At 33.8% G+C, this 26,835-nt stretch overlaps 2 protein-coding genes across 5 annotated transcripts in view; one reads left to right on the top strand and one right to left on the bottom strand.

Moving 5' to 3' along the window:
- Positions 1-26,835, top strand: part of LOC143900251 (ADP-ribosylarginine hydrolase CG2909-like) — a 56,989-nt gene that overhangs the window by 22,253 nt on the left and 7,901 nt on the right. The window contains exon 1 of one of the 3 annotated variants that reach the window (XM_077411372.1): positions 25,373-25,473. The exons of 1 other annotated variant lie outside the window; for it this stretch is intronic. The gene's annotated coding sequence lies outside the window, so the exon portion shown is untranslated. Of the gene's footprint in view, positions 1-25,372; positions 25,474-25,610; positions 25,743-26,835 lie in introns of those variants that run through there. One more of the 3 variants, XM_077411373.1, reaches the window with a different exon arrangement.
- LOC143900245 (putative ferric-chelate reductase 1 homolog) lies at positions 3,413-25,526 on the bottom strand. 2 transcript variants are annotated; one of them, XM_077411356.1, is made up of 12 exons: positions 25,220-25,526; positions 17,416-17,735; positions 16,830-16,921; positions 14,735-14,894; positions 9,908-10,108; positions 9,220-9,315; positions 8,503-8,659; positions 7,738-7,964; positions 6,640-6,880; positions 6,210-6,322; positions 5,734-5,847; positions 3,413-4,970 (listed from the first exon to the last, which is right to left on the bottom strand). In XM_077411356.1, the coding sequence occupies exons 1-12, from the start codon at positions 25,233-25,235 to the stop codon at positions 4,830-4,832; spliced, it is 1,878 nt and encodes a 625-aa protein (XP_077267482.1). In that variant the 5' UTR covers positions 25,236-25,526; the 3' UTR covers positions 3,413-4,829. The 2 variants fall into 2 exon arrangements, with proteins under 2 accessions (XP_077267482.1, XP_077267483.1); XM_077411357.1 differs by lacking the exon at positions 25,220-25,526 and adding an exon at positions 24,900-25,077.

Raw genomic sequence — 26,835 nt, forward strand, 5'->3', positions numbered from 1 at the left:
TCTAATTTTTAGTGAATGACTGAACAATTTTTAATCTCTTCAAAGTAATTTTTATCTTAATCTAAACGCCAATTTTTAATCAATGATTGGACAATCTTTAATCTCTTCAAAGCAATTTTAATTTTAATCTCTAAAACGTAATCTAATACGGGCTTAATTTTCTAATGTGATTATTAACACTTAATTTGAGCAATGCAGATCTGAAAGAAAAACTGAAAGTTCCCACAATCTTATTATTATATTAAGTTAAAAGATTCTCTTTTTCTTATAATCTTCTTGAGTTATAATTGAAAAGAACTATTAGGAATTTTTATTTTATACTTTTATTTCTTTTGCATTCAGTACATTTAGATTTTCGTATTTTAAATGTTTCTATTTGTTCTTTTAAAACGTGCCTAAATATATATAAATTTATAAATATATTTTTAACAAATTTGCTACTTTTAATATGAAAATGAGTGATATATAGGTTCCATGAACTCGTGCGCTCCAGTTACGCGAGATGTCTTCACCACTTCAGTTAATGGTTAAATTGACCATTACATGGAGAGGATTCAACAAGAATACCCAATTGCCTAGATAAAGTGTGGTTGAAAATTCAATGGTAGCTTTGCAGAGCAATGTAAAACAAAAGATTCAAAACACACACTGAAAAGACTGTTGAGTTAATCACTTTTTTAACAGAATAGTTTACCTTACAAAGATTTAAAACGCTTTTAGAGTTTAAATACATAGTGATCTTAACACACGAATTTCTAACATAAACATTCTACAGGCATTCAATTGCACGTATGCGATAATAGGCTAAAACGATTGATACAAAAAATAAAGATTGTTCAAGGTTCAATAGATCAAAAACGAAGAGAATAAAATGGGCTAATCTTAATTTTTTTTTAAATGGCAATACATATTTAGCTCTAACAACTAGTTTGATTTATTAACTTTATTTCTTTTTTTTTATTAAAAAAAATAGATTTTAAATCTAATTTATATTAAAATTAAAGATCTAATTTCTCTAGCTGTTTTTCAATATATATTTATTAAATCGATTAGAATTTAATTATGTTGTCGCGGTTCCAGTTTTCATTTTCGTGAGTGATATTTCGTGAGAAGGAACACTTGAAGATAATACTTTCATATATACAGTCTACACTTCAGACTGAGTTACACAATTTCTTGAAGTTTATTATATCGTTGTAACTATACTAAATAATGTTAGTACATCTTTACTAAGAATGAAATAATATGATTTGATAAATGTTTATATAGAAAGAGAAGAGATTATGATAAATGTTCACTTTTACCACTTTTATTTTACCATACAAAAAAACTTATTATTATACATATAATTACATGATGTTTATCAGGGTTCCGAGCAAGCGCGTATACAGTCCTGCGGGAGAGCCTCAGGCTTTGTTGATTGGTTAACGTGCCAGGTGAGTCTGACTATTATCGGAATGTTATCACTGAATTGTCCATCATAGCCTAGCTTCAACTTGGCCTATAGCCAAAAATCAATAGAACGAGAACGTTTATAGATTGTATCTTATCAATGCACAGTCGCTTTTGCCTCGTTCATTAATTTGCTATCTCGACATAGTTTGTTATTTACAATATCACACACATGAAAAACAAACAAGAAAAAATTAATGCATCTTATCGTATAATTAAATTGCAAAATAAATACGGAGCTTATATAACGAAAAAATAAATTTCAAGCAAAGTGTATCGAGCGATTTGCGTGTACATATATTAATATTATTAATTTTTTTTTAAATTAAAGTTTAATTTAACATCCACGCGCAGAAAAATCCATATTTATATTACAATTTTTTGTATTACATGTGTAGCGGCGATCGATAATGAATTTATTAATCCATTAAAGTTTTGCTTTGATTTAGTGCCATGCTTTTAAATCAATTCGCGTTTATTAACACCTACAAAGTGTCAAGAAATTAATCTAAAAATAACATATAATAACGGAAATCAATTATAATGTGCTATCGACAATAGTATTTTTTGACAGCATCACTGGAAAAGAAAGCTTCATGAAGATAGTAATATTATGTGTAGGTATATAAAGATATTGATTTTCTCATCCTGAACATTAATTAACCTCATATGTTCTCCAGTTGTCCGGTTTATTTGCAACACCCCGTATATATAGCACTATGAATTTCATCAGTTTGCCGTAGAGCTCCCCTTTATTATTACTTTAGAAAACTCAAGTTCTACGTAATCCGGTTAACAGCAGCACCTCATACTTAATCGTGTTCAACCGGTGACCTATTTTGCAAGGATCTTGACGATAAACGGATGATCCCGGGAGGATAATAAAGAAGGGGGTAATCCTCGCGAAAGTCTCACAACGGGACTCACTCAATAAGATAACAATTTCATTTAATAGTTTATTAAATTATCGATGTATCATCTCATGTGGCACAGAAAACAGAGAGATTAGAAAAAAATAAACAGATATATTGTCGTCATTGCAGATTGCAAATATTACAAGTATATTGTGTCATACTGCTACATCATTATAGGATAACGTTGCGATATCTGCATTTACGATATTTTCCTAGTTTGCCGCTTTCCATCAATATTGTACTTTTTAAATATTTTTTTTACAGTATATATACTTTTACGATTTTAGCGTTATTACTACCATCTTGTTTAAATTTTGCATTTTTTTACTTCTCTAAATAGTATTTGCAATGTTTGCAATGCAGTTTGCGATATAGCTAAAAGGTTCTGTGGTGTATGCGGTGTATCATATCAACCGTTGTATCGGCATCAAAAATCAATAAAGCGAGAAAGCTTATAGTTTTACTATCCCCAATCATCTCTGAGGCAGTGAATAAATATCCCTGAGCTAACGAATAAACAACGCAGGAGGAGGGAGCCGGTTTCGGACCTGCTTGCTACGCAAATCTATTGCAAGTCCGTTTAGTTTATTGCATGTTATTACTTTCATTATTAAACATTTATTATAAATATTATCTTTATTTTATTCCGCAAGTATGTACTGTGATAACTCGATTTTGATAACAATATAATGTATTATTCAACAAATATACATGTGTATTAAGAAATACGCTACATTTCTCGCTACATTTGTATTTTATTACGATACACTGTTAGTTAAAAAAGAAATTAATTAGTAATTAGTATATCTCTAAAAATAATTTTAGCTGCATCTAAAAATAATAAGCTACACTAATAAGCTACTAAGACGAAAATTTGTTTAGTAATTATAAAATGCTAAACAAATTTTGCACACTTTGCAACTCCATTACGTTACGTGCTTTTCAACACTTTATATGTATTGCGAGGATATCAATTTACTTCCGGAACATAATAAACTTGACCGTAATCCATCTTATGGCCATTGAATCCAGAGTCCATGTATACGTATGTATATGTATATATTTATTAACAATCAATAAGGTTAACAATGTTATGTACTATTGGCATTGCCGATCTCAATCGGTCACAGAGGCGACGCGACGCAATAAGTATAAAAATTTGCAAAATTTAAAATTATTTGAAAAAACTAATACTGTATTATATGTATATAAGATAGTAGAAAAGCACCATTTTCAAAAAAATAAAGATTAAATTTGCATTAAGATTAAAAGAAACATAAAAATGATTTCTTGGAATAAGCGCTCTTAAAAAAGATTGAACTGCAAAATTTTAATGATTAATATTCGCGCGAAATCGATGAAATCGATTATCATATTCTTACTCTTCAATTCATATTAATCTTACTCTAATATAAATATAAATATAAACGTATTATAATATTTTTACCTTCTAAACTTTCAAAAATAGTTTTGTTTTTCTTAATATATATCGATATAACTATTTACGTAAACTGATGAGTTTTTGAGTTTATAATATTTTTGCAAAATAAATTTATTTATATAATATTTTTACGTGTTCATTTTTTTTTGTGTTATTGTCAAGTATAATCATGAGTTAATGAAGATTACATTATTGTATATGTATATAGGCAAGTTATTTTTTCTGTAAATATAAAAATGATTACCATATATCGCAAATGACTTTTCTGAATGTATTTAGAACGGATGTTAATATAATTATTATACAAACAGGTTTCGATGCGTCCGTTGTAAGAGGGTTATGTTACGCATTTACGTATAGTAATATTAATTATGCTCATTGCTTTCAGAGATGTAGTATGCCTACATTAGCATTATCCATATAAAGATACAAAATATCAGGCAACTGCGGTGTCTAAAAATAACCTTTATACGATAAAATCCTAAAATTCTAAAAAATACAATTTTCTTTTTTAAAAATACGCTATAAGTTGGACTAATGGCAGTTTTCTACAAAAAATGTTAGAATAAAATTTACCAGGATATTAACAAAAACTCTGTGTATAGTCTCAGAATATTCGTTTAATAATAATGAAGCAATAATGAATACTTAATGTAAGTATTAAGCTTAATATCTTCCAAGTAAGTTAAAAAATGTTATATATACAGAAACGTACTTTAATTATGATATATCGATACATATAATTAAAATGGAGATTCGCGAATTTTCCAGGGAAACCTAGAAAAAGAGTATAAAAACAATCGTCAGTGATATCTTCGTCGTCGCACATTGTAGTGGCACGATTTGCATCTTCACACGAATAGGATTTATACATGTTCCTCGTATTAATTTGCATACAGAAAGTCGCACCGGGAATATATCGTCACTTCGACGCGACGGCTGCGACGTTCCCCATTCGAACGGAATCCTCCGCTCGACTATCGCGGTGGTGACGAATATTTCCATGGCGTTGATTAGCGGCCTTAGTAATTCGAGATAGTGTTGGTGAAGGTGGCCCACGTTTCCTCGATGGGTGCCAGCACGGTGATCACTATGAGGACTGCGGCGAACGCGACGATAACCACAAAGTACACACCGAAAATGAACTTCCGCATACCGGAGTGCTGTCGGGGAAAATATTCAAAATTAGACTTTGTTTGCGCACTGATATCTGTTTGTGCACTGAATTATTTTTCGACGCGATACCGTCCTTCAGCATTGATTTGTACAACTTATCGCAAATTTATCCGAAAGACACAAGATATTTGTATCTACTATACAAATGCTCTTCGAATTTCGATTGTTTTAATCAGAACCACACTGAGAGAAAAATCCAGGTTTAAATCGTTTGAAAATTATTATAACAAACGGATATATATAGATATAATCCGATAACTTTCAATCGGAATTACAAAAAGCCTATTAAGACCAAAATAATGTTCGATATCTGGATACATTAATCGGACATTATTTTGGCCTTGATCGGCTTTTTATAATTCCGATTGAATGTTATCGGATTACCCGTTTGTTAATTTTCGAACGATTTTATTTCTCTCAGTGCAATATAATTTGAGTATTTTATTTATAAAAATATGTGCATTTATGCAATTGTAAAATATCGATCTACTAATCATTTTTAACGCGTGGAATATGCTTTTCATTATATGTTGTAAAAAAATGCGGGCTTTACGGTACGATTATTATTGTTGAACTTTACAATATTTATAAAGAATATATATATTGAAAAATGCAACTATCGTTAACAGTACTATTTCTTTCGTCTATCTGTATCTCATTTCCAATTTTATAAATGTCTCACACGGCGCGGATTGACACACATTAAAAGACGGGGCTCGATCATGTAACTCTTATTTTAGAAAATCTTACTGGAGCGTCTCGTCTCGCATCTGGATGCACCATTGATCCGCGAGAATGCATGTCTTTCATTGGGAATGAATTCACTCTCTGACTGGCTTGTCTGTCAGAAGCACATCCAAGGAACTGCAATAGAAGCAAAATTGTCACAAATACAACCATAATCGGAATTAAGTCACGAGTGATTGTTATTCGACATTGACATAAATTCCGTTAAATATCAGATTACTTGTTCTTTTCTAAAATATTTTTTTCTAAGATAAAATTCAATTTTTAGGCGATTTCCATTTTTTACGTGAAAATGATATAAAAGAACTGATATTATTGATCGTTTAATATTGATTTAGATCTAATATCAAAATTGTATAATAGTTTTTGTGTATGTTTGCATTAATAAATTGCTCGATTAAATTTATTCGCGATTTTCTCTCAAATTTCTCGAGATTTTTAGTTTTTTCGCGTGAATTTTGCAAATAAAAAATCCTTACTGTGAGAATGAGGTGAGTTAAAACATGGAAGACCACGTATGCTGTGAGGATCCAATCGACCCAATCCGGAAGTTTAGCCTTGTTCAGTCGTACCGCGAAGAAAAGCGCGATTACTAAAAGAAATTTTTACGAAGAATTAATTCTAAAATATTAATTTGTCCCATAGATATTTGAAAAAATTGATATTTAATATATTAAGTTATCTTTTTTACCATCATACTAAATAATATGAGATTAAAGTGAACAAATGTTTCCTTCTGTTTATTACTATAATAATTTTTTGACGTAAAGAAACTACAAGAGTGTAAAGAGTATAAAACTTAAAAAGAAAAAATTCTTTAAATAACAAATAAATGAAGAAAATGTAATATCGAAAGACATAATATTGAAAATTAAAATTCATTTATTACTGCTATATTTATAAACTTACAAGCGCATATCTTTGCCACGTTACCGACGAACCAGTGAGCCCAATTAAAAAGGGCTCTTCGTGGTGCGCCAGGATGTGGTCTCATAGCTGCCATGAAAGGCTGGATGAAGCATAGAATCGTGGTCGCCAGGCCGACCGAAGCGTGTATCGTCTCGGAACTCCACGTGCCCAATTCCACGAATATTAGTACGAAGGCTGCGATCGTCATCGACCACGTGAGTACCATGAAGAACCTGTGCCACTTGGGAAAAAAATTGATAAGCTTTTATTATAAAGAAAGACACGCGACGTAGAACGCTTTCTTTTTACACGATTTGAACGTTATAATAATGACATACACTTTGAACGAAGAATGTCATTACGAAGAGTTCTAGTATTTCATTAACGATGCTAAGGATGTAAAGTTAATTATCCCGCGCAAAGAGTATTACAATAAAACAATAATAAGATAAGAGTAAAAAAATAAGATAATAGATAATTGTTCACCTCTTAATTGCACGAATTTTATTATTGTAAAATTCTATAATAAATAAAATATAACATAAAGAAATTAATATTCAAAATAAACAAAAAAAAAATATATATATTTGTATAAGACAATATAATGTATTATAAACAACATAATATGCATATTTTTGTAAATTATTTTATTATTAAATTTTATTTGTAATTTAATTTATATATCTGAAATAAAAAAAGTAGTTTTTTTCTCTCCAAAATAAAAATAAATGAACTGAACTGACGAGGTTTCTAATCTATTAATAAATGATAGCGAGATAGTGATTTAAAATTGAATGCGCGTGCAAAATAAAATAATTAAGTATATTATATATTAAAATTTTAAATAATTTACTCATAAAATAAAATGTTTATGTGAATTTATTTAACGAGACAATTATTTTTTTTACGAAATTAGCAGATTGTGATGAAAAGCAGGAGTTAATTAGGTTAATTAATAAAGCATTCTTATTTTACGCTTTGTAACTGCGATATTCAACGAGAATGAATAGAAAAGCATTGTATAATTTTGAGAGAGTATAACGAGAAGTGACGTTAAATGGAATATCTGCGTGAATTGTCTGAAAATTCCTCACTTACGGCGAACCAATGATCCTTTCCACACAACTGGGAGTTAACCCAGGTCTGTCTATAATATCTCGCGAGCAGCATCCCGATGGAGGCTGTGCCGATCCACGATGCCAGCATAAGCGCGCCATGAAGACGAATTAGTAGGTCAGTGGCTGCGGTCAATTCCCCAACGTCAGACAATCTCTTCGAGGTGCTGGTCCCAAGATAGGCGAGATTGTGAAAGTCAACGCCATTTGCTGCAAAGAAAAAGAGCAACGCGATATTTGTAAATCACTCGCATAAAAGTAGAAAGCAAACTTCCCGTATCTCGCGCAGACATTGTTGTATAACGCTATCTTTTAATCAATTCAATAATCGTCGCGCCAATAAGAAAGTGCCAGAAAACGACCTGCCTGAATCGCATTTCATTCATGTTCCCGTTCGATCGAGCAGAAATATGAGGAAGCTATCAAATTTGCAGTTATCGCAACCTGCGACGAGAAAGTCGTAAAGTTCTTGCACACTTTTTGCTCTCGGCGAAAATACACGGGAAGAGAACTTTGCGAAGTCTCGCCAAGGTTTTCGCCCGTGTTTCTTTTCTCTTTACTTAGAGAAGTGCGACGGCAAATTGTTATGTGATAAATCTGATGGCATACCGCGGTTATTAAGTCACAAAACATGTCTCCCCGATACAGTAATGACCAAATTAGTATAACATTTACAATCTCCCGGTGAATTTTAATAACGCTGAAATTGTGTATTCAAAGTAATTGCGTGTATTCGACTTATACGTACGTCTCAGATCTTTGCCGGCGGCCACGAGGAGATGGTACGGAGTGTTGACAAGGTCATACGTACGTCCCTGAATGTTGGTGAGCTTTTCCCGTCGAAACTTGCAGTATATCTTGTCATTTTTGATCGAGGCGGTCTCCAGCTCGACCGCGCTTTCCGACTGTGGACACGCATCACGAATAAAGCAAGGTCGACAACTAGACGCAAATCTCGAGAACGAAGTCGCGGAATAATTCATGATATACACTTAGATGATATTCTTAAATGAATCACCATACTCTGCGGAAACATTCTTTCGTCAGTTTACAATCGAATCTGCCTTAGCGAGAAAATTGATTAAACGCATTTAAATAACGACATTAAATTTCGCGAAATTTATGAAACTTTAAATTTAAATTTTATTAATCCTGTTAAATTAGATACTAGTATTAATATGCTATTTCCGATGGACGATGCGCCGCGCCGTTGAGGTCAGACTGTTAATGAGAGAGCTTATAGCGAGTGCCCCTTATACAAGCCTCGTAATTATTTGTAGAGTTCAAAGATTTACTGCATTATCGTAGTGGAAGCGACACCGCCGGCTACTGCTAGCACAATAATTGGGATTTAATGGGCCAGACTCGTTGCCCGCGCGCGACAGAGAACAGGGCGAATTATAATTAATACAACGGTGCACCTATAGTCGAAGGAGATCGGTGCGGCATAGTAAACGATACTCACCATCGTATAGCGCGTATTCCGCTTCCCGGAATTCCAAGACGTGTGTAACGCAATTTCGCCATTCTCGTTCGTGCACTCGACTACGCTGTCTTCACCCTGCGTACCGATTCGTGTATTATAATCATTACCACTTAATTGTTGATCCCGTAACATTACTCGCGTAATTAATTGCAAATACGTCGCATTAAGTTTGACAACGATTTTAATTGCCATTGCAAGTAAATATTACACGTCCGACGACGTTCAATAAACTATCCTGCGCGACAAAGAAATCCAGTCGCGTCTGCGTAATGAAAATTTAAACGTGCATTAATTAATTAAGGATTAAAATACGTAAAAATTATTTAACGATCATCCAAGATATAACTTACTGCGCGCTGACTGTATTTGACATCTTTCAAAGAAACGGATATAACGGTTCTCGAAATCCGCAAAATTTCAGTAATTTTTTTTTCCAAAAAGTAATTACGGCGAAGAAAGGTACTGAAAGGCGCAGACACAAATATTGCAGCGAGATAATAGAAATTTCGAGAAGAGCCCGATAAAAAACGGCAGCGAGAAGTAACTTCACACGCACTTAATATAAAATACTTTCGCGGAGATTATGCAAGTTTCCGCTTAAATCGCACGAGAGTTTGAGAAGAAGCTGCGCGGGGACTTGCGAGCGCGCGCGGCGTCGCGCAATTACCATATTCTTATCGTCGGACAGGCCGACAGCGACGTATTTGGCATCCCCCCGCGCCTGCATCTCGAAATGATATTCGTCGCCCTGCACGATCACGGCCACCGCGGCGATGCAGTCCTTGGTTTTTATGCAGCCCGCGGGCGCGCCGAAGCAGTTCTTCGTGGTGTGGCAGCCCGTGTAGAACGGGTCCACCTCATCCTTCGTCTGCAACGAGAACACACACCTGGGAATGACGCGGGGAATTTACAGGCGGGAATGTCATTCGCGAGATGGTATCTCGTGCGGAACAACGCGGTTGCGGAGAGATTGCACAACGTTCTTTCGTCGTTTGATTTGAAATCGTGCCACGGCACGACGGATAAATTGAGTGAAGTACGGATAAAGGGGTTTCGGATACAAGTATCGATCATCGAGAGATAAGTCGCTCGGGAGTCGCTTATATACGCATTATCTTGGAAGCGTTTAACTTCGATATATCGGGAGGAAGACATTCTCTATCACCATTAAACAAGCCATGTAGGAAAGGTTATTTAATAAGTGTTATATATCGTGAAATGGTCTCTCTCATCGTTGAACACATAAGATAAATAACAAAATATCTCGAGATAAAATATAGATTAAATGTATATATACGGAACAGAATATATTAAATTGTAAAACTATACAAGAAAGATGACTAAAGTTTCTATTATTCTCACTAAAATAATTAAAAATTCTGAAGAGAGAATAAACTTTATTATAAACGTAAAGTGTAATTTACATGAAAAATAATTGTTGAAATTATTAGTTGCCTTTGGAAAAATTGAAAGTAATATTATACTCTAGTAATTATAAGTGTTTATGTAACTTTCAATAAGAGACAAATATTGAGCTCTATATTATCAGGTACAAACGAAACGTGATGATACCGTATATAGCGTATCTATATAGTATGGAATTAAAATTATCGCGCGCGCTGCATTAACACTTGTCTATGACGCAAGTATATCCACGGTTATGACAACGATGTGAATATATATTAAACCTTTGCGCGTAGGATTACTCTTGTCGTAAGATTAAGAACACACATTTATTTTATAAAACAATGGTTAGCACAACCTACATCTCTGTAAAATCTAGATATTATAAACAAAAATGTGCATAAAAAAATAAGAAGAAACAATATAACATTTTGCAAATTTTGAATATAGGATATTACTAAACGGTACTCGAATAATTATACAATGATAAGTAGAATAATTATTGTATAATAATTATGTTATATTATTAATATATTTTTCATATTATATACCTTTTATTTTTATATTATCTTTTATTCAATTTTTATAACAAAACAAATATTTCTATATATACTGATAAAAATAAAATAAAGATTTTCGTATCCGTCTCAGAATTCCAAGACAATAGATATTTACACAATATCTTAATTAAATATTGCACATACTATATAAATTTCTGTGAAATTATCACATTTTGAATTATAAATTACTGTATAAATAATAGATAATATTATCTGGATAAATATTTAATACCTAAATAAATATTTAACGCAATTGTCTCTAATAAAGTTGAGCTATAATATGTATGAATCAGCAAGAAATCATAATAAAGGAGACCTTATAGAGTAAATCGTGCACGACAATTCGCGGGAGCGCAGCTCGGAGAGCTTTGAACGAAAAGAAAATCTGCGGCGAGAGAAAGAGAAGTTTGACGACCAGCCTTCAACTTAGATACGCTCCACGAAATCGTGCGTTTACGCTTCGGCGGCCTCGTTCGCCATTTACCGCTCTTTGGTGTACTTTTACGCTTTTTATCATGAACGATCGAGCGCCGTTTTCAAGGAAAGGCTACTTGGTCCGCACGGCAGGATGTAATTATTCAATGAATCTGTCGTACGTATTGTTTAACTAAGTCAAAAAGCAATTTATTTTCTACGGTAAAGTCGAGGGTAAAGTATTCTCAATTTATTTTTGACGGAAAAGCGTTTTCGCAACAGCGATCGAGAGATTCTGAATGGCGTAGTTTTGTGTCGAGAAGCCTGACAATTTATAGAAATTGCAGAAGAATAAGCTTGATAGCTCCTTTCGCACCTGATCATCTCATTCCCAAAGATTTGTAAACTACAAATGGATTCTACATATTATATGGTATCTATACAATGCGCAAAGTTTGTGATACCTAAATGCAAGTATTACGAGTTATATCCGGGATTTGAAATTGTTAAGTTCAATATATATAAATTTTATAAAATATAAAATAAAAGAAAAATTAATGATAATCGTAATGACTTAAATTTGAAGATTTGGTATATTAATTTGAAGATTTTTTCCTATGTTTTTTAAAAATACTGCATAGACTCTGGTAAGATTTCTCTCAAGTTTCTCTCAGAGATTTCTCTCTCAGGTTTTTTTATAAATTTCTATTTTATATATTAAGGATGAAACCTGCACTGTGTGATCGCACCTCCTACTGTAATATTTTATTCATTTTTTCTTAATATCATTAAGCATTTTTTCATACAAAAGACTTAAATATTTAAGTTTACTGTTTCTTATAAAAATGTTTATATACAGAGTGTCCCTGAACTCAGTATCGAAACTGGTACAGCGGTTTTAGCACATGAAAACAAGTCGAAAATGTTCGACTTTTCACACAGTGTTCACTTTTCAGACTGGTCAAAGTAGGATAATCCATTAATGCTGCCGATGTCATTCGCGGAACTCCAAACATTTGTCAAGAAGCTCGAAACAATTTATTAATTCGTGCTAGAAAGTATAATGTTAAAGTCGACGGAGGAATTTTTGAGCACCTTTTGTAAAGCTTTAAACAAAATAAAGAACATTAAACAACATTTATTTCAATTTATGTTTTCTTACGGAGATCAACTGCAATACTCTAATATAACTCCGAAACCGCGTTCAGATTCGGACATATGCTTATTAGACATTTCGACTTGTTTTCATGTGCTAAAGCCGCCGTACCAGTTTTGGCACTGAATTCAGAGGGACACCCTGTATTTCTATATTTATTGTCTCATTTTATTATAAAATGAAGGAATATATATAATTTTTGAAATTAAACAAAATACAACGGAAAAAAATAAACTGCAGTGAATCTACTGAACTGTGTGCAACCGCGATGCATGCAGGGTTTATAGAACTTTCCGCATTACAGAGAAGAATTTTGAAAATATAATGCACTTGTAAGCCATGTTGCTTTAGATGCTTAACGCAACCTTTCCTTTTTCTATATCTTTCTCTCTCTTTCTATCTAAAATTCAGAGTTTCCATTCGTTTTATTAACGACGTCCGATAGATCCTCAACTGTTCTACTTGGCGATCCTCGATCGAAAGATCAAATCCGTGGGAAACAAATAGCGAGTTATAAAAAAATCCACGACACGAAATCGCGAACGGCCGCGGAAGTGAATGGTGAAAGTACATCAAGCATAAATTCCAGAACGTTGGTCGCGGTCGCGTGTTATACGTTTGTTGTACACGGTTTAAGGGCCGTGCATGTACATACGTAGAGATGCATAATTCATGCATCCGCGTGCGTCATGCGCCGCTATATTCGCCTCTCAAATTTTTTACTTTCTACGATAGCATAGACCGACGCGTATTATAGGTGTATAATATATACGAAAAATGAAAATTAACGAGGAGAAATACTTTTTATCGTATTAATTGAAACCTTTGAAACTTTTGTGCATATAAATGATAAAAATGGAAAGAGAGAGAGAGAGAATGATATTGAATCGCTTAATTCTTGACTTTTAATAGAATTTGCATTAAAGCACACTGTACTTTAATTAATTATACCTTTTACGTTGTAAATGATGTTCGTCGCTCGTAGATGTGAGAATATAAGCATATTTTAATTGAAAATTGAATTTCGCACAAAACTGTAAAATGCGCAGATTTATGAGTGTGCTATTTCATTTCTCATTCGACATTAACGGCGGATACAATTACTTATTTATCTTTCGAATATAATACACATGGAGCTGAAAATTTTCATTAACTATAGAGTATCATTATAATCCATCCGTCCGAATGAGAATTGAAATGTATTTTAATTCCGCGCTCGTTTTAATCCGTTTGACCATAATATAACGAAACAATTCATTCAAAGAAAGTTATTATTTTTCAGGAAAATTTTAATAAATCTTTTCGTAGAAGATTAACAAGCAAACATCTTTCTATGTAATACGTATTCTCTTGAATATTTCTCAAGATGCTACTCAGGATGCAGGAGTGCTTCGAAATAAGCGAATCAAATTTCAATGAAGCGAAACGCTCCAATAAATTTTGCATCAATATTTCCTTGTAGAAAGAATCTTGTGATATTAGCTATTTTTATAACTAAATTTCAAATTGAAATTGAAGTTTACTTGAACTATTTTTAAATGAAAATTCCAATATTTTCATCTTATTACCTCGGTGAAGCATTGCTGAGAGTCTTTTATTTTTTATCGTTAATAACTCCAAAATTATACATGCCTCGATATTTTCGGAAGAAGGAGCAGTCGATATCAGGTAGAATAGCGAAAAAAACAAAAAAGAATAGTGAGAATGGCGTTCTGGATGGATTTTGGAATATTCTGTATATGTAACGAGCACAAGCTGAGTAAGCTCTTTGAATGCAGTTAACGAGAATTCTCTGTACTCGGCGTCTGGGTCGGCTGGCATGCATCCTACGAGCAATATTCGCAAAGCCACACCTATCAGGACTTACAGGCCGCTTACATCGTTTAACCCGCTGTAATACTACCGCGCGCATTTACCTTATAATGGTGACGGCGCGCACGACAGGAAATATAATACTCACCGCGTAACTGACGGTGTGGCTGTAGTAGGGCGGCGTGGTGGTCCTGAAGGTAGTGACGGGTGTAGGTGGGGTCGATACCCTGATGGACCGCTTGTCAACGGTGACTCTGGGCGACTCCACGCCGACCCAGTACGTGCTGTAATCCTGAGCGAAGGTGGAGCTACGGAAGAAACAGAGGTCGACGAATCAAACGTAAAGTGAAATCAACGAAAATAGCAGAAAATTGTTTTAGGGTATACAAAACCAATATTGCCATGCAGTCACATTTTCATGATATGTAGGTATTATGGCAAAAAATGATATATTTTGTATTTTTATACATATGTATAACCATTTCGCACACGCTTTTACTCATTTTTTATTAATTTTTTAAAATCATTAATTTTTTCAAAATTGTAAGACTGTAATTTCACGTTTATATATAATACGGAAAGAGTTAAATCTTAATTCATAATTTAATTCATTGTCAAAAACTTTGAAATGATTTTGGATTCTAAAGCTCGAAATTACGAGTAAAAAATGTACGTAATTAACGTACACATCAATAATATTTATTCTGAGAAATTCTGATATTTATTAAAAGAAATTTTATTTAAATACGAAACGTGCTATACGTTTTTTACACCTTTGAGTGAAAATGAGTCAATTACACAAAAGAATTGCACGCGATTTAAAGCAAATTGGGAGAAATTTATTTTTCTGAAACTATAAACATCTAACTTTCAAGAAATGGTGTTTAACGTTCTGCGCTTTCTTTTATTTGCTACATACTCTGGAATATATCAGAGTACTAAATGCTCGATGTGATATAGGATACCCCGTAATATATCTTAATAAAAGTTTTATTATTATATCTTCTCTAAGAAGAGACTCATTTTTTCTAATTTCCGATTGTCTCTCATGAAAATTAAAATGGATGGCCAGAAATAACAAAGCATGAAAACAAACTTAATAATTATAAAGCCAATCCCCGAGTTTGGAAATTAGAAATACATAACGTTACATAAAATAAATTTTTAATCTTTTTAAATTTCATTTCTCTTACGCAGAAGTTGCTAACGTTATACAATAAGATTATAAAACTCTTGACGTTTATTAATAGTGAGAGTCTCTATTCACGCAGGACTATTAGAGTACATCGAACTTCACTGCAAACTATGACGTTAAACGTGTTAAAAGTATTCCCACATAAATTCTCTTTATCGCTTTTTCGTTAGTACCGGTCGCGGCGAAATATATATAAATATCAGAATACAAAAGCGAGGAAATCCCAAACGGTACCGTAAAAACAAAATAACCCTCGAAATAAGTTACGAAGTTTTAACAGAGGGTCGCAGCTGCGCGTTCTATTAAACATGCGTCAGTAACTCCGGCATCGATTATTACGAGGAAAAGTTTATAAGGAATGTTTGGCGCGTTTCTCGCACCGTTATGCCCGCACGAGCGCGTTGAATTCCAAGCACGAGCCGCATCCGCGCGTACGGTAATACCTAATTGTGATTCATAAGTGTGATATGCTGCACCTCCACGTGTATGCGTGCGTTGATCTGTGTGTAGGTACATGTGCGTGCACACAACGGTTGAGATCAGACGCTGAAATCATGACTCAACAATTAAGCCGATTCCAGACGCTGATGTTTTTGTTCTAAAGTTTATATAGGTATTCAGAAGAAGAGGTCTTCGCAATTTCGCAACCTCGCGGAAATAACTAACTCTTACGGTCTTGACGCGGTTCTTGACGCGGCAACAAATATTCGAAACTGATAAATAAATTTTGTTATATTTATATTAATTAATTCCACGTAGAGTAAAGTAAACCTATGATAATTCTCTCGAGAAAGACATCTTTGGTATTGTTTGTATCGTTTTGTTTTTATAAAATAAAAGTTGAATGACAGATATACAAATTTTAAATTCACATTAATTTTTAAAATATGGGATGTTTTAGAAATCGTCAATGAATTTACTTTTATACTACATCAAGAAATTCTTCTGCACGAAAAAACTCATTCGACATTCGCTTAATTCAGTGAAATTCTTCGTTAGGAAATCCTTGCGGGTTTGTCATTAAAATATCGTACATAACGATACTTACTTGAAGATAATGGTACCTTCGTAATCAACCGGAGCTTCCCAGTCGAATTCAAGATTGTGTTTCTTCTCAGTATTCGTATGAGTCACGCCATTCTAGACACAAGAAATAGGAAAAGTTTTTTTCGATAAAAAATTGCACATTATTTACGTTTACGAAAGAGCCTCGCAACCTTGAAGAAACTCAGATAAGAAAAGTTTGTTGCATAAAAATTAGAACGCTTCAATACATCATATTACCAGGAATTGCGAAACCGTAGTACTAGCATCACAGAATATAGTTAAGAATAATAATTGTTACATTTAGATATAACAAATTTGAAAAATTTAATGCAACAATTCATTTTCTTCTTTGAGGTCCAACTCTTCAAGAACTTGAAAAGATTTATCCAAAACTCGAAAAAATTAAAATATGTATTAATTCTAATTCTAAAATGTGAATTAAAATACTTTTGCATTTCACTTTTCGATCATTCAATGTTCATAAACATTGTTTTTAAAGGTATTCAAATCTTTTATTTCGGTTTGATTTAAAATATAACTACACATTATAGAAAAGGGAGATTAAAATGATATAGTGCAGAGAGTACCTTTACACCTTGAGTGCATTCCACGATTCTTGCGAAATCGGGCAAGTTTGCGAATTCTCCCACATATTCGCCGGTGTCGATGTCCCTAGCGAGAATCATGAAGCCCTCGTATGCGAGACCTTCGGGACTTCCAAGGATCAGGCGGACCCTGTTTTGTCCCGCTGCGGGTAGTACCTGATAAGGTGGATACGACGATTGCAGGGAGCTACCGGGATGACGTGGCATTAGATCGAAGCATGTCTGCGACGGTGCCCCACTGGGTAATCCCAGTACCTTTACGAGCAAGCCGATGACCAGAAACAGCAACGTCTTGAGCATTTCTGTAACGGAACGGATCCCATAAAACAGTCAGAGAATAAACATAAATAACATGATATTTTTGTACACGTACATAAAACCAATAAATAAAATCAAATAACATTAACAAATTTTGCAATAGCGTGATAATTAGTGCGCTATATTTGTTATAATTTATTAAAATCTAGAACATTCAAATAAAATTAGGATACGTTTCGACTCTTCTACAGTGAATTAATTATCGCGAATTAATTACCTGGCTCTTATATTGCCAAATTTATTAATGTTATTTGACATATATAACATTTTTATTAATAAAAGTTGATTTTAAATTATTTAAAAAATTTGTTATTAAAAAAAAACAGTAAGTTTTTTTTTTTAACGTTTTACGTTTTACACTAATATAATATTCATGTATAAACACTTGTTTACATTGTTAGTTAACTATTACTTCATAGTTATTTATGGCTACTTAACAATTTAAATTGTTGGCATTAGATTTGCAGTTAACTTTGATATATAGTCATAACAAACGGGAAAAAGCGAATTACATTACGATTTATTCTCTCGCGAGAAATAACGACACAATCGGGAAATATCTGAATAAAAGAGCACATTTATTTAAACACAAATGCAGACAATACGCGGTGTGTTTAATGTTCTCCGTTCACGTCGATGTTGAATTTATCCGGTATGACGTAAACAGAAATGTGCATCTGGTAGCAATTCGCTGTCGCTTATCCATAATGCACGTCTTATTCCCTTGCTTGCATGTAATCTCATGTGTAAATTTCAATTTCAACAACCGCATTTGCATTAGTAATTGCTGAACAATCAGAAAGTGAAGACTTAATGATGACTTAATAATGACTCTCGTCTAGTTTCATTTATGTATGATTGTATAATTTTATTCAAATAAAATCAAGTCGCGACCTGCAAGGATGTCCAATCTATATGTCCTTTAACATTTCCTTTGATATCCACCTACGTGTTGGTGCAGTGATCTCACAATAATAAAACTAGATTCCAATATTATCCATATATAATCAGAGTTACAATCTTAATATATATACAATATATATATATATTTAATTCTTTCTTCATTTCCCTTATCATACAAAAGATATATCCATTTTATATCTGTAAAGGTATGAAAAGAGAACTGTGTATCTCTCGAATACGTCTGATATGTAGCATTGTAACGATAAAATTGATCGGATAAACTAGAAAAGCTTATATAAGTGATAAACCACCTACAATTTTTTCTTTTTTTTTTACGTTAGAGTGTTAATTGTTAATTGTTCAATCATGTGAAGTATTAGAATGGATCGAGATAATAAGAGTCGTTATTGAGACACTAATGAGCGACCAAGTGGAGGCGCGAGAGAAGTGAATGACTCGAAGAAACGAGCGCGCTCGCTTGTGCACGGCCCACGCCTGAAAGAACTGACTTTCACCCTTTGGGAGTTTTACTCCTTACGAGATTCTTAGTTCACGCATTCCTAAACGCCCCACCACTATATACTGAAATATTCCCCATGCCTGCTGTTATGTAACGCCGACTGACCCTCGCCATTGAAATGCCACGCAGCCACGGTAATGCCTGCTGCAGCAACGTTCTCTCGTATAAGTATGGAAGTTGAAGCAAACCATCGCATTAAAATCACTGCTTTGCATTACATATTTGCTGTTGAAATTCGTGTTACTAAAATTACAATTTCCAGCAGGATAATAAGTACTTCAATTTTGCACAAATTTGATTAATAAATGAAATAATCAAAGGAAGAAGAATATGTAATATAATAATGCCTTAAATTTTAGACCCAAAATTAAGCGGATATCTAAAATGAAATAAATGTAAAAAGTAATATTTTTTTGTATTAAGCAAGCAATTTGCATTTTGCAAAAGTGTTATTACCGCAAATATTTTTGTACATATTTTTGCAAAATTGTATCTTACTAGGAAGTCAGCAATAAAACAGAAATGTTCATTCTTTGCGTGGCGTCCATGAGCTGTAAAATGTGCATATTCGAGGCAAATTGATCACTTGTGATAACTGTTGACCGCACTGTTTGGCACTTTTGCAACAACGACACACACGCGCGCGCGCGCGCGCGCGCGTACGCACAGAAACACACGTATTCTGAATTAGCTGATTAGACCGCCCGCAATATGTGTTGGTGTAAATTTATTGCAAGAAATTGTGGATGATTGGTCAGTCACGTGCATAGCTCTTGGTTCATTCATGAAGGAATTTGACTTTTCAACGACGATTTAAAACGATGCGTAATAACTGAGAGGAAGATTCTCAAGATGAACTTAAGATGAAGATTCTTAACAAAGATTAGAGAATCGCAGTTAATCCGCGTACTAGCTGTATAATCAGTATACTAGCTGTATAATCAGCTTACTAGTTATATAATACTGCAGTAGCTATCATAGTAACAGAGATGACTATTTTAAAATATAATCTCAACAGTATATCTTTGTAACAAACTTTCGCACACGCATAATTCTTCTTTAATGCTATGTCTAAAAATAAAATATATTAACATGAAATAAAATACAATAACATGATATTGCAATATAAAATTTTTTACCTATTTTTAGGGTATTATTATTTACACAAACATATAAAAGAAATTACTAAATTTCTAGGTTTCTATATTTTTTGCACAACAATATTATTGGTTTACAAACAACTTTTTAGCCTTTATGATACGAGTAAAAATCAATTACGGGTACTAGTACGTAATATTGGCCTCCCGTTACTTATTTTTCACTTCTATGTCTATTCCATATTCACGTCATAATAAACGACACGTGGACACAAAAATCGATAATTGGGAAAGGCATTTGAAAAAAATACAATTATCTCGACAATGTAACAACCGTGAGTGAACTCAAGCAAATTGGATTTGTTCAAGATCAACATTATACGGATGAATTTATTTTTTTGACAATGAGACGGAGTCCACAATTCGCAAACAGCTGCGACCGCTGCGAGGCATGTACACCTAAATACCAGTTACATATACACCGAGAAATCAGGACGATTGGTTTTCTTTAGCTGTAAAAAAACCGTGACGATGTCAGTCACGCATAAAAATCTAGTCGCTAGAGTCTCGTTTTTCATGTGACAGATCGGAGAAGAATTAAGATCGCGATAATCGCGTGCGTGTATAGAATTATCATATATCATTATTCCATTGTACAGTAGAGAACGAGCACAAGGCTTCGTTTTGCGGTTTATACAATGCGTGTGTGACTCATCCGCGACGTCAAACGCATACATGCACATGCGGGCACGTATACAACTCATTGACAGGCAGAACTTGCATGCACACAGATCTACCGCAGGATGACAGCATTTTCTTCCTGCGTGGTCCTTTGTGAGCGCACAGGAAATTCCCAACGCGATGTATATATCCAATAATGATTCGATAACAATTTACTGCGTACAAAAAAGATAATCGTTTTTTTATATTGTCGCATTATCGATATGTTGTGATGTGGTGTCAATATGTTAATCTTATAACTCCACACTTCAATCTTAACGCATAGAAAATACATTGAAGTTGTTTATTAGCTATCGCACAATTTATTTAAAAAAAAAATCAATATTATACTCGTACTTAAAAGTAAATTTAAAAAAATTTTTTTTTTAAAGAAATTTAAAAACAAAAAATTATTTAGTGCTTTGTTTGTCGTTCATAGACATTAAGTAGATACTTGCGAGTTCTTGTATTTTAAGGTAAAAAGTCTACTTTATTTATCAGCAACTATGATGGCTGCGCATTTAAATAAAGTAGGTATCGAAACAATTGATGATAATGATAATTCTGTAATTTTGATTTTAAAAAAATCAGTATTCCTCGTTCGTGTAAATTTTCCTTGTCTTTATTGTCGCTGCGTTTACGTTTGCAACGAAACAGTTATGCGACATGTCTGGGCGATATATTCAAAGTGCGATCTTCTCAGTAGCGTATTTCTCTTTTGTTATGTAATGTCATCTTCACACGATGCACTTTCGCGTAGTCGTACATTTAGTTTGTTTAGCAAGTTACTACCAATCTGTCAGTTCGATGTCAAGATTACATCATGTTGTACAAAAAAGACGGCCTAGCGCGCTAATATGTAACATTATATGACAAGTATAGTAATAATATAATATAAGACAGTTATTAAAAATTACATGCTGTACTAAATTAGAGGTAATTAATTACTAACAATTATAAATGTGTATCAACCAGACACACCAGATCCACCCAGACACACCCTAATATTCAAGTGCCTCTTAATTTAATTGCCTTTAATTTCATAATACGAGAAGCTTTTAAAAAAATTATTATATTTGTCGTATTACGAAGTAAATAATATAGCATAAAATAGAGTGTTTTAAAAATATATTGAAAGAAATATCTTACACATATGCTTATATCTTTATATATTATTTATTTATTTATTTAATTTTATTTATTAGTTTTTTTCCAGTTTAGCTATTTTCTTTATTTACGTTAAAATAGGTTTAATTTTTTATGCGTAACAGACTGGGTGTTTTGCAAGCCGTATAATAAAGCGTGGCATTCCTAATGCAGTTCGGAGTTCTTTTAAGTTGGATGTGTATCGCGTCGTCGGGTAACTAGGTATTCATGACATGTTTCTTCGAATGAGATACATTTAATTGTATTCGCGCAACTTGCAAGTTTCTACTGCACTGAATGTCATCAGGCAAACAAAGTATCGTGCCCTCGTCTTCCGTGTTTGGTGAGCACATCGTCATGGTTACGTCGCCCCGCTGTCCTAGAATTTCCGCGTCGAGCATTTACTCTCGCGTCAGCACGCCCGGACCGCAAATTATTTTATCGGTTACGTAAGCCAGGGACCACCGAGTAAGAATTCAGGGAAACGCCATTCATCGCCGCCGCAATTATTCCTAACGGCCTCCCCTTTAATGAGCACAGCGCTCTCCTCAGCTCATCGATCTTGCTCCGATTGTTTCGCTTTGTCTTACGTGCAGGGTTGAGTCAACCGGTTAGACTTTAGAGCAATCAATGTCTAAAGATGGATATGTGGGCATGACATACATTGCTCTCGTGTCCGATTCTTTTTATTGTATATCTCTACAATCGAATAGCTTATTTTTTCCAACCAGATTTAAATCCACGTTTCTCTCAAAAATATATTTGGAAAAATATGTATAGAACGTTTATAGAAAGACCCTTTTTTAATAAACAATTTATTTTTAATTAATTGCTTATTCGCAAATTGAACGACAGAAAAATTGAAATTTGTAATAATGTTTTTTCTATGCAGCAATAAAGCAAAGTTGTATGTTATTCATTCACATTCCACCAACGAATTATACGAGTACCTACACAGAAAATTAGTAATACGGAAATTGTCACGGAATAATTTTTTCTTACATATGTTTATTAAATAAACTGTCTGCGGTTATTTAGAATTGTAATTAAGAGTAACTGAAACAGTAAACTATTGATGTAACTTTGTATCTTATTATAATTCATAATAATTCAATCAATTAATGAAGGTGACTTATTCTCATGGACGGTAAAACCCAACAAATGAATCATCGCATAAATTATCCGTGTTGCGCTAGAATAAGAAATAACGTACCTGTGTAATAAAATATATCGTCAAGAAGAATGGAACGATTTCTCCAAAGTCGATTAACTTTACCCGTCATTCAATTGTCTCTCTGTACCTCTTTCGGGATTATATTCTTGTATGTAAGAAAAGACACAGAAAAACCATTGCTCCATGATTAAATTTAATCGAGATTGGAGAAATCAACCCTAGAGCGATCGAAGGGATCTAGGATCTAACGAATCCACTCGATCTTCCGCTTATCGTTGCGAAGGATCACGCTCCCACCGACACACAATGACCCGGATAAAAGAAAAGCTGACTGGTAAAAAGCTGACTGGTAAATTCTTCCACGTTCATTTTACGTATCAAAAAATTACGGATTTATACGTTTCAACGTCATGTTCAAAGAAATATATAAAATTCAACGAAATCTGTCACATTTTTCTCTCAAAACAGAGTATCTATAAATAACTCCAGTATTTTTATATATCGACTAGTTTATATATATTCTTACTAAAAAGACAATATTAGGAATAATATGTTTCAGCTAGTAACTTATTTATTAGTTTGTAGGAAGAACAATATGTTCAAGACAAAGTTATCTAAAATTAAAATAAGAAATTAACAATTAACTATGTCATTAAGATAACAATTTATATATATATATATATATATATATATATATATATATATAACAGAAAAAAAGAGGATAAATAGTAATACAACCATTTATAAAACTGTTTATAATCACAAAATTAATCTCTACATAGCGGAAGAGAGATTCGAATCATCGTCACGTTTATTCTCAGAATTCTAAAATAGACAGGAAGCAGCTGAACTTCTTCTGCATATTTCATACAAGCTTTTTTACAAATTTTTAAATAAATATGTGTTTATTTTTATACACAAGTCATCTTCTAATCCACAATACATGTTCGGGCGGAAGATTTTATCGCGCAAAATATTCTCGTCCAAAAATACAGTTGTTCAAACATTGATGCAATCGATATATGTATATTCATGTCTTAATAGCTACAGATACTGACTGAGAGAACGTTGAAGTTTCAGAGGTCAATATTAGTTATTATTAATTAGCATTGGACAGTTATGCTATACTTTAAAGGGACTTTTATATTTAGGCATAAGAATATATAAACTTAAAAGACTCGAGATATGATTTTCTTACCGTCTAGACATAATTTGGTGAATTATCTTGTGATTTTTTAAATTGACTCCGCATAGAAAAGTAGAACAAATTTTTATTTTAATCGTAAGATTTTTTAAAGAACATATTCTCAATAAACATGAAACAGAAAATTAAAAAAATGTTTCAGCAGGAAAATTCGTTAACCCTTAGATGATCCATGAATCATTATTTTTAAGAATAGGAACTGATGGACAATTGATGACAGTTTTAATACTGGTCTGATCTCATTAAAGGAAAACGGTACATGACCCAATTGGTTACCAATATTGAAATGTGCTGCGAAAAGGTCGTTGTCGATAACACGCCAGTATGCTTTTAGAAAAGGTAGTATCCCGAGAGCATAACTTGTTAAACAGCCGGGTCACATACCTGCTTTTTCCTCGATTCCGACCGGTCAATTATCCAGGAAGAATCAAATTCGCGCTCGCATTATAATCTGCTTGTTCGCAGCAACTTTCAAAAATTATAAGTAGCAGTTTCACACACCCTCTAGCGTTACTTAAAATTAATAATTTACTTGGAACCTTTATTAAAATTAATTAAAGTTAAAAATATTATTTCCTTTTACGAAAGTCTTGTAATTTTAATAAATTTTTTCACGAAATCGCTCGTGGTACCGAAATCGACTGTGTATATCCACCGAGGCTGAAATCCGCGTGTCCGCGACTACTCCAAGCGCGAGCACTCACCGGTCCTCATTTCCATCGCGAATGCAGATATGCCTTCACAGGACGGCGTTTCACCGCGATGTAACGCGCGCCAAACAAATTCGAGGAGGTCACGTGTGCCGGCGCCGGGCGGTTCGATAACACGCCGCGCACTAATTCCCAGTTGACGTCGAGACGGCGTCGTCCATCGATCGCGCCCCGCTCTCGATCGTGGGGTCCTTCGACGCTACGCGCGCGGACGCGTCCTTCCGCTCGAGCGGATCTCGATCGTCCTGGTAAGTATTCCTCGCGGCAGAGAGATTCCGAAAAAAAAAACCGCGCACCTGTCGCCGCTTTTAAACGCCGCGACGAGAAGAATCTGGACGAGGACTAGCGAAGACGCGCTGAATCGATCGTTCGCCGGGCGTGGATCTCGCGCGGCACTTGTTGATCTCGCGGCGGCATACTTCCGTCGGCAGCGTCGAGAACCACACCTTGCGAGAGACTGTACGAGAAGTACGGGCCGAGTTGAAAGGCCCTCGCCTCGGCCGTGAGACCAGCTCAGGTCCGTAGTTACTCGCTGGTAGTACACATCGGCGAGTCACGCTACTCGACGAGAGTATACTGCATAAGTATAAGGTGCTACCATGAGCGTAAACCGATCGAGACCGAGAGACGCGCCAGCGTCTTGCACCGAAAATATTTAGCAGACAGATAAATTTTGCAGGAAGAAGAGATAAGGCTTCTTTGTGTGGAAATAATTAATTATATTTCATAAAGAGGATTATACATTTATTTTAAATTGGAGACGTTCTAATTTCTTCCTTTTTCTTTTCCATAGATATTTTTAGTTATCAAAGATATGCATACCTCTTGAATAATCGATAAATAAGTTTTAAGATAATTGTTTGCTACATTCTTTGTGTTTTCTTAATTTTATTTTTTTCCCTTTGATGTCTAAAAATATATTTGTTTTAAATACAGAAATATTTATTTTAAAAAATCGAGTCATAAATATATATACAAATATGTATACAAATAAACTAATAGTCAACATTTAGCTGAAAAAAAAACTAAACGATAGTTGAAACTTTAGTTCTGTATATAAATAAAAGAATATATTATAAATAACATATCTATGCATGGATTATACTGTATCCTCTATCTCTATAAATATCGTATAAACGTCTGCACTTGCTGACTCCTACCGGTCTAAATACATAAAATCTAAAAATTTGGATTTTTCTAAAGACGATTTTTTAATTCCACTTTCATCTATTCTATATATATATATATATCTAACATTTGTTTATATGCTCTTCCATTTGCTGTTTCGCGTTGCTTTTTAATGACAGATATTTTGCCTTCTAAATTTACATTAAAATTATCGAGTGTTTTTCTCTGCAATGACGTCTTACTTTAGCGACGCGACGTCTTGTTGCAAACACCTGCTTTAAGCCGGCACTGAGTCATGACAAGAGAGAGGGACTAACGACTATGCCACCAAAACGGTACGACGCGGCGTACCGTACGTTCACCATTCGTCGTTCATCTCAGTTTTATCAACATATTTTTTTGTCTCTCTCTCTGTCTCTCTCTCTCTCTCTCTCTCTCTCTCTCTCTCTTTTTCTCTCTCGTACACTGTCAATGTCTCATTG

This window comes from Temnothorax americanus, unplaced genomic scaffold (assembly GCF_048541705.1).
Source record: "Temnothorax americanus isolate GAGA-0224 unplaced genomic scaffold, ASM4854170v1 Scaffold3, whole genome shotgun sequence".
Taxonomy (NCBI): domain Eukaryota; kingdom Metazoa; phylum Arthropoda; class Insecta; order Hymenoptera; family Formicidae; genus Temnothorax; species Temnothorax americanus.